The sequence below is a fragment of the Carassius carassius genome, chromosome 2 (genome assembly GCF_963082965.1).
Source record: "Carassius carassius chromosome 2, fCarCar2.1, whole genome shotgun sequence".
Lineage (NCBI taxonomy): Eukaryota > Metazoa > Chordata > Actinopteri > Cypriniformes > Cyprinidae > Carassius > Carassius carassius.
Genome location: NC_081756.1, coordinates 23,686,041 through 23,695,730, shown reverse-complemented (window position 1 = coordinate 23,695,730; position 9,690 = coordinate 23,686,041). Strand labels below are relative to the sequence as shown.

The window sequence follows — 9,690 nt, the reverse complement described above, 5'->3', positions numbered from 1 at the left end:
CATATATTGTTATTTCGTTTAGTTTTACGTACCTAAAAGTATGGTTGTGCCTTTATGGTGCAAAAGGCACCGCTGGGATTCGAACCCAGGATCTCCTGTTTACTAGACAGGCGCTTTAACCAACTAAGCCACGGCGCCGCCGTGTGATTGGTTGTCAGTTGACGTATATATACTTCACACAATGTAGAGCGCTGTATAGCTGTGTAGTACGAAAAGTTTATATTTGTGTATTAAATAAAAATTTTTGAACACTAAAACGAGCGCTACGATTTGGTGTAGATGGTTGCTCAGAGAGAACACTGCACAAATATGATGGTGATTAAATGAAAATAGATTTGATCTGACCAGATCTGACCGGTCTGTGTCAATTACAGAATGCGTCCTGACCACTGATGATGATCTATAATAATGAACAGTAACGTTATATATACATCAGTGGTCCTGACAGACAAAGCAGATCATGACCAGATCTTGAAAAACGAACAGATATTCAAATTATTTTTACATCTTATCATGTGAATTATTATTACACGTATGATTCTTTTCATTTTGTACTGTGTTGGATTTTTTATCACAAACCTTAGCTAACACTGTAAATAAGGTTTATAGCAGATATTAAAGGTCAATTTTAAAATAAAATGGAGGGCGAGGTCGAGTGGGGCGCTATACACGAATAAACAAACACGCTGTTAGTTAAACAATATTCAGACTAATTACAGTTCAGGTCCACAGTTGATTGGGGGGTTTAAATCCAGGTGGGTTTTCTGAGCTTTCCTCCTAAGATCAGTCAAGGTGTCTGGAATATTTTATCTGCTCCACTTATGGAATCTGTCAGCAACTTTTCAATGAATGCAGCGGAGTACACAATTATTTCACATTTTGTTCATTGTGGAAATGAGAATCGGTAAGTACTTTGTAGCACTGCCATACTCTAATGAGAAACACAACAGTGCCATACATGCAAAAATACTGAAATTGTTACTTTACAGAATTGCTAGACGTCCAGATGTTGGGGGCAGAGGAAGAATACTCCAGAGCAAGAGACCCATATAGTGAACATGGTGATGGTCAATAATGCAATAAGACTGCGCGAAATACAGCAGCGCATAATTGATAATGACACCATCTTTCAAAATATACACAGTGTAAGCATTTCTGCACTAAGTCGGGACAATGTTAGTTTCCATAGGGCTGCTTTGGTCCGCAACTGGTTTACAGACCACCCATCCTTCATGGCACTCATCCTCCCTCCATACTCTCCATTCTTAAATCCCATCGAGGACTTCTTCTCTTCCTGGCGCTGGAAAGTGTACGACCGTCATCCTCATCAACAATGGAGGAGGCATGTGGAGATATTGACCAGGCATCATGTCAGGCCTGGATACGGCATTCAAGGAGATATTTTCCCCGGTGCCTTGGACTGGAGGATATCCTATTCGATGTGGACAAAATTTTGTGGCCGGACCCAGAAAGACAACATGATGTAGGCTGATTGTCTTTTTTTTTTGTGAAATTACTATTTTGTGTTCTGACTTTGTCTTGGTTTTGATGAGTGTGAATAAACACTTAAACTTAAAGTTTGGATCCTTGTATGTTTACATGACACTATGACAAAAGTATGACCTCAAATTGACATCTGTATACAGAGAAAGCAAAAGCCAGATGTGTTTTGTATTCATACCATCACTGTGTAGTTGGCACATTGTGTGCTTAGTAGATGATGGCTTGTGTTTACTGTTTGATACGAAAACACCATTTTTACGAAGGTGTGAAGAGTTAATCTAGCTGTGTTCGCTTTTGCAAGAGAACTACAATGTTTTGTTAATTGGGTGAAAGGTTTTCTTATTTGTGTGTAGAGTTTTGCAAAAATAGCCAATAGTTACAAAAAATGTGCTAAAGCAATCAGAAAAAACTGTATCATATGAGCTCTAACATCTGGAGCAGTTCACTAGTAGACAACACTATATTTTCATCTTCACTGTTGAAGTCAGTGTCGTCTGAGCTGCTATTAGACTCCTCAACTCTCTTCTTCTGTTTGCCTTTGTGCTCATGTTTTTTGTTCTTTTTCTTCTGAAAAAAGAAGGAAAGTTAAATGAAATGTAATTTGTAGTTTTGCAAAGACGTCTGGCGCTCAGACTGTGTTAATTTACTCCAAAAGAACCCCACCCTTTTCTCTTTTTTTGTGTTTCTTGGCTTTTTGTTTCTCTTTCTCTTTCTTTTGTTTCTTCAGCTGTGGTATGCATGCAGATGGGATAAAGCCTGAGGCAGAGACACACAATGTAAAACTTCATGTTAATATAAAAGAAAGGCTGGTGAAAAGTCCTGGATTAAAAACAATTAACTCTAATATTACTGCACCTGTATATTCAAAAGTATCGGATAGTAAAGAAGCTGTGTCTTGTGTGACTTCGCTGAAATCAATTCCATCATTTTAGGATCTCTAGTGACATTCATGATTTCAAAAATTTATTTACTCCAATGCAAGTTATTATTATTACTTAAACAGGCATTCACACAGTGTGCCTGTGATGCATTGAGCAGGATGGTGACTGCAGTGGTTACAGTGACTGTCTGGGGCCAAACTCCTCTTCATCCAGGCCTTGTGATTTAGCAGGAGCACTATGGGAAAAGGACAGAGCATTTAGTGCTCTAGTTGTTTCTGCAGATGACTTGCTCTGATTTATGAATTAATTGAGCTGGTTCACGGGTTTGAACGACTGTTTCAGGACTCAAACCGAATCGATCCGATCGGTTCTCTCTGGTCAAAACACTGAGACGAACGATGCATAATGAGACGATAGTAAGAGCATTTGGAATGATAGTTTGACTGATATTGTACATAAAAAAAGACGTTTGACTCAAGGCGTGAAATTGCGGTTTATTAAAATATGCATTAACATATTACTATCCTGCCTGGTAAAAAAAGAATTTCTGTAAAACTTCTTTTTGAATTACTTATTATTGTAACAGCAATATGTGCATTAAATGTTGACTTTTCGAAACATTTTAAAATATGTATCACCAGATATATTCAAACATATACACAAAAATATTCAACCGAAATAGGTCTGCTCTGTGCCTGCTCAAATGCTGCATAAAAGCCAGACAAAGTTATGCCTGCTCAGACCAACCTTAACCACCTTAACGTACCAAAGTGTGCAATTGCAACTTCTGTGTAAATTCATTTATACCACCTCTGAGCAGCATTAAACAGTCTGTGTAAAAAAGACAGCTAAATGCTAGTTAAGAAGCACTTCTGTGGCACATTTGCAGTGTAACTTTACCATAATACATTCACATTTATGCAAATGTGCATTTATGTACTATATTTAATCCAGTGTCATTTATATTCATTTTATTGTTGCATGCATTACCTGGAAAAATAACTTTGGGCTATTTGATAATTAGACACATTGGCTGACAAGTTAACTGATTTTTCAGATTAATAATAATAAATGGCAACAAACAGCATATAAAAAAAACTACTTTTATTATTGCCAACACAGCTCATTTAAAGATTTTCTTGTAGACTTTGACTCTGGAGTGAAAGTAAATAAAATCTCAGCCAACCGTGACACTCATTTAAGATGCATTTGCCGGTTTCCCTTTTATGTTAAACAACTAGTGCAGCCTTTGGTTGCATAAAAGTACTTTTAAAAACAACAAAAAGCAGTGCATCATGTCATAGGCATCAACACCTCACAAATATTGCTTAGATGTGTAGAAATCAGCTTAAGGTTTACAAATATCTACACTTTGATATTTATTATGTGTTCAGCAATTTACTTAAAAATACATACACCGTATGCATCTAAAATAGGAAAACAGCTTTACAAATGAGGATATCAAAATCCACAATCAATAAAACTCAAAATTTCCAACAGAAATATAAGGATGTTATCTAAAAATAGCAGAAACAATGTTTTTCTTCAAAAAGGTAATTTCCTTTTGAGCTTCCATTGCTTCTTCATAAATTTCAGAGGGAAGTCAGAGTCCTATTTGGGAGGTCAACCCTCGCACATTTTGGACAAACTCCTGGCATTGAGGCCCTATGTGCAATCTTGATGATTAATATGTTGATATGAAATACTCTCCACTTCTGTCTCTTCAACGTGCTATTGGATATGAGGCCGTGGTTTCAGGATAAGTTTCCCCGTCTAGTATGTGAGAGGAAAAAATACAAATGTTTGCACAAGAAAAGTTACTTTGGATACTTAAAGCAGTGAAACTGAAAATCACATTGTGCAATCCAGAGGACAAAAGTACTCACATCATCACAGGACATGTTATATTCTGCTAGCACTGTCCGGCAGCGTGCTGCAATACTGCTAGTGGTTAAGGAGAGATTTGGGAGTCACAGTTTTATAATTGTTTATAGTCAACAGATTGGCAGACAGTAAAAATTTCCTCTATTAAGAAGGATACATAGATGGTGCGACAACTCGTTTGTGTATTCCAGCAAAGAAAAGGCCAATCAGAGTCACACAGCTGATAGTGAAAAATGGATGATTCCATAAAGATGAGAAGAAAGAAACCTGTGGAAAGAGAAGACATGACAGACAAACAACTGTAAGGGCAAATAAGCAGAATGCGACATTTGACACTAATCTGACACTGCTTCATTTCACATACTTTCTGAGTGTCTGGATCTATCAGCCAGTTCCAAGCTCCTGTGGCTGTGCACACAGACACCACGATCAGAATCACTGCAAAAAGAAGACAGAAGTCATGAATTAAAATGAGGCAATGTAAGGCACAATATACTTGATTTCAGTCCTTGTTGATTAATATGTTATGGACACTTGGAAATCAGGTACAGATCTTAGCTCAGACCAGATACATAGTCCAGGTTTTAAACTGCTTGAAACAGATCTAATAAAGTTTAGAGCAGACAAGCTGGACTGACTTACTGCGCCAACGACCTGTAGCCGGCTGCAAACAAGACACATACTCTGTCAGTCTCCTCTCAAAAGCCTTCAGGTCTGAGGAGGAACAACACATCTATATCAGCACAGGACTGACAGTGAGAAACAAAATTTTACAGTTTTAGTTTACAAAAAATTCAGCAACCACTTAAAGGACATGTTAATAGACGGATTTGTATCATTTCAATGTTGGTAGTACATATAAATGAACAATGTGTATTTTTTTCCATTTGACCTGTACCCAGATCTCCCAGTTTATTTAGCAGCTAAAGAGTTTTTTTTTGACAGCTGCAGGGCTTTTATTAAAACTACAGATCGTACTTCCGTATTTTTGTATTCTGGGGTTTCCTACATTTCTAACAAAAGAGAATGCCACAATCCCCTTTCTCCATGATTTTTAGTCATGTAACACCTTTTTCAAAGACATTTCGCCCTTCTACTCTATAGACAGCCAAGTTTTATTAAAATACAAAATTGTCAGTGGTCAATTACCCCTTTAAGACACTTTGATTGCTATATTTATGTGAAAAATGCGTATTGAAGAAAAGCAAAAAACATAGATGGGATAAATACACTGATTTCAGGCTCAGTTACACTTGAGTGAGAAATATTAGCTGTACCAGGCATATCAATGCACATGCACCTTTATGGCTTTTATATTTTATGGAAAATGTACAATATTTATTTTGCATGTAACTTATTATATGTCAGTGTCAGATATGATGGCATTATGGTTGGCCAACACGATGTTTAAAAGCCAAAAGCCGGGTTTTACAGTGATAGAAGAGCTGCACTACTTGTTGATACATCAAAATATACATCGTCTTTCGAGATTTCGTTTCACATACTTACGTTCATGTTGTTGCTGCAGTGCATGCAAGCCAAATAAACAACCCTTTTAACAGCTGAAGGCTCCCAGAATCTTAGCTTAGATGCTAGCAACCCAGTGTCAACACTCAACACTATCTTACTTGCCATAACAAACACATGGATGCTCCGCTAATATTTCAATATGAAACTTAGAGATGAATACACTAAACTGATAATCGATCCATTGAAAAAAAGTAAAAATACCTTCGGCTTGTTCTAATGAATTCATTGCTCTTCCCCAAAGCGCTGTAGTCGCTCCGCTCAGGCCTGCAAACAGACGCGACTGCCGTCAGCGTGCAGCAGCCAATCGCGGAAGCTCGCTTCTCATTGGCTCCTACAGATAAGAGGAGTGTGTCATCTTAAAGAAATTTATTAGTTTAGTTGTTTGTTTGTTTATTTAGAGTTTAGATTTTTATCTGTTAGATGCTTTGTTGTTTTGTGCTTTACTATTCTTTCAGCTAAATATATTCAGTAATCAGATTGACAGTAATCAGATTAATTTACTTTTCTTGTTACAATGACATTTACATTCCATGATCTGAAAACAAAAAAGGAATTTAAATGACAGATTTGATTGTACTTAAAATGTAATGCAACTGAACTTAAATTTTCAAGTAGGTACACCCCCCCCCCTCTCTGCTATAAGTTTTTGTCTTTTTTACATAGTTATGTGCTTTCCACTGAGAATTGGGGCTGACATCATATTTGTATTCTAGTTTTTCTTCTTCATTTTTCATCCCATATTGTAAAAAAATTAGGCCATTATTCTAAACATACAGGTGAAATTGATGACTATATTTTCTATGTATGTTAGATTCCGTTTTTTTTTCTCTCTGTTTTTTTCCCCCTAGTCCTTTCTACTTCACTGAATATCAAATTTGGTCTGATATTCAAGCAGTTACATTTTTATCATGTATTACCAACTCAAGAATGAAGCAGAAGAATGCAAGGAAAGAGCAATAAGCAGGAAAAGGTAATAATGAGCACACTTGTATGCTTGTATGTTTGTATGAGCTTGTATGAGCACACTTGTATGCTTGTAAGCACACTTGTGTGCTTGTATGTTCGAAACACATACAAGCACTAATCAAAGTATATGGAGTGAAAAGATCTCATAGGACTGTTTTTATCTTGAGACCGTCTTTATCGTTCATGTTCTGTTAAAGTTATACTGAAGAAAAGCAGAGAGAGCGAACGAGAGTTTCACATGGTTTGGTCAGTAGATACAGAGCTGTGGTTGTGGAAAAACAGGCATCACTGACCAACTCCAAGCCTTGTATAATGTATTATTTCAAATAAATGCTGATGTTTGGATCCTTCTATTAATCAAAGAATACTGAAAAAATGTACTCATATGTTTTAAATATTAATAATCAGCAAATCATCATATCAGAATGATTTCTAAAGGATGAGACACTGAAGACTGGAGTAATGATGCTGAAAATACAGCTTGGGTCACAGGAATAAATTACATTTTAAAATATATTCAAATAGAAAACAGTTATTTTAAATAGTAAAAATATTTCACAATATTACTGCTTTTGTTGTATTCTGGATCAAATAAAGGCAGGCTTGGTGAGCAGAAGAGACTTCTTTAAAAACATAAAAAATCTTACTGTTATAAAACTGTTGACTGGTAGGCTATATAGATTACAGAAATTTTATATTGTAATGTTTTATATTATATTGTTATGGCAGCAAAATGGATATATATATATATATATATATATATCGATATATATATATACATATATTTATATTAGGGCTGTGAATCTTTGGCAAGGCAGCGATTCGATTCGATTACGATTCATAAGTTTTCGATTCGATTCAGGAACGATTTTTGCAAATTTAGAACGATTCAATTCAATTCGATTAACAATTAAATTCGATTCGATTCGATTCGATTATAACGATTCGATTATAACGATTCGATTATAACGATTCGATTATAACGATTCGATTCTGCATTCTTTAAGTGCATTCACGGGATTATTTAAATGCTTCTACTAAATTCTTTAAATGCTTAGTCAGGGGGCAAATTACAGTAGCCTTTATGGTTAGAGAACCATAGGTTAGAAAAAAAAAAAAAACTTTTGTCCATTGTTAAATGCTAGTTTAATGATGCGACATGGCATACGTAAAAATTTATGTAAGCCATAAGTTTTTAAAAAAGAGCTTAAAGAGTATTATGTATAAGCTAACATTTTGTCACACCAGGGGCGTAGCCATAATTTCAGAAGTGACAGAAATGTCAAATACAATCATTTTATGTATGTAGCCTATATAATAATAATAATAATAATTATTATTATTATTAAATAAATAAATATTATTATTATTTTTTACAAGGAATTATCTTCTTTTTTAATTACTTTTAATTAGCTGTAATAAATCAAATACACTGCTGGACAATAATCAATCATTTGTAATCGATATTTTTTTTCCTAATGGCAATTTTATTATTGTTTTATATACTAGGCTACATTAGCAATTATTTAAATTTTCTGCACAGAATAAGGTAGAAAATATACTTTATAGTTTCTGTACTGTAATAAATGTCAATTAGCACTGCATCATTCATAAATTGTTTGTGGTTTTTTTTAGTTTCATCAGTTCATTCTGCTGTTATTCAGTTTAGCTGCAGATATAGCCTGGCACGTCTATGAGAGCGAGATCGCTTCTCTTTCAGTGTGAAAACGTCTTCATCTCTATTTAACTTTTCCTCTCCATCAGCGAATGATTCTGAGAGAAAACGTTTGCTAATGAAACAAACGCTACTTTCATGCATCTGATTATCAGATAAATCACGCGCTCTTATTTCAAGGCGTTGTTAATGCTGTGGTTAATTTTAAAAGTTTCCTTCGTATATTCGGTTCATCCGCATTGTTTAAAAACATTTATCATTCAATGGATCTGTGCGTATGATTTAGACACTTACATTTCTGCTCCGTCCATGCAATAAACACAGCTGTCGACGGCTCCGGTAACTCCGTCGGTAAGATGCAGAGAGCCAATGACAAACTTCAGAAAAGTAAAACTACTTCACGTTAGCATTACTGGCCACGAGTCCTATAGATCACACGTCAGCTGCGTCAGAGACGAACGGAGCGCGAGCGCAATCCTGTGACAGTCTCAGTCGGTAAACAGTGGAGCGCGTGAAGGACAGATAAGAGGCACGATTCACGAACACTCTTCAATGTCTCCATTAATTCGTGCGTGTAGTAATTTAATGTGTATACATTTTGAAAGCATTGAATCGCTATAGAAATCGCGATTCATTCGATGCTTAGCATTTTGAATTGATTACTGTCCAAGATCGGTGATTCACGATTCAAAAATCATGTTTCAAGATCGATGCATATGAATCGACAGGGTTTGTAATCGATGCATCGAGAAAACGAGTGAATCGTTACACCCCTAATTTATATATATATATATATATATATATATATATATATATATATATATATATATGTAATTTCTGTCCCCCTCACTTCTGAAAAGATGACTATGCCCCTGGTCTATGGGCTTGTTGCCATAGACTCAAGCTCGGACTTTTTCACATAATTTTCTCTAATTTATAACTAAAGCATTGTTGAAAAAGTATCCTCTTCAATCCAATGATTTTGTACCTTTGGCCCCATTATCTGCTCTAAGCTGGTATTAGTTTAGGACATATAATTGTATGTAATTATTGTTTATATAATTTACTCATAAAGATAAGTGTGTAGGAAATGTATTTTCAGAGTATTTAACATGTGCTCTACTGTAGGTTGATGCTCTGACACGTGTTAATCATGTCTTTTACACTGAATGAACATTTTGAATAAACCTGCACTGTAAAAAGTGAATCATGAGTCTTGTAATTTTCATTAAAAAAATTAAGGTGATAATT

At 35.4% G+C, this 9,690-nt stretch overlaps 1 protein-coding gene and 1 non-coding gene across 2 annotated transcripts; both read right to left on the bottom strand.

Annotated features, from left to right (window-relative positions):
- Window positions 1-64: 64 nt before the first annotated feature.
- trnat-agu (transfer RNA threonine (anticodon AGU)) lies at window positions 65-138 on the bottom strand. Its single transcript has one exon. It is a non-coding gene; the product is annotated as a tRNA-Thr (tRNA).
- A 3,333-nt stretch (window positions 139-3,471) lies between these two features.
- LOC132106767 (nuclear envelope phosphatase-regulatory subunit 1) lies at window positions 3,472-6,133 on the bottom strand. The gene is made up of 6 exons (XM_059512753.1): window positions 6,000-6,133; window positions 4,911-4,982; window positions 4,633-4,706; window positions 4,426-4,535; window positions 4,271-4,325; window positions 3,472-4,157 (listed from the first exon to the last, which is right to left on the bottom strand). The coding sequence occupies exons 1-6, from the start codon at window positions 6,022-6,024 to the stop codon at window positions 4,116-4,118; spliced, it is 378 nt and encodes a 125-aa protein (XP_059368736.1). The 5' UTR covers window positions 6,025-6,133; the 3' UTR covers window positions 3,472-4,115.
- Window positions 6,134-9,690: the final 3,557 nt, after the last annotated feature.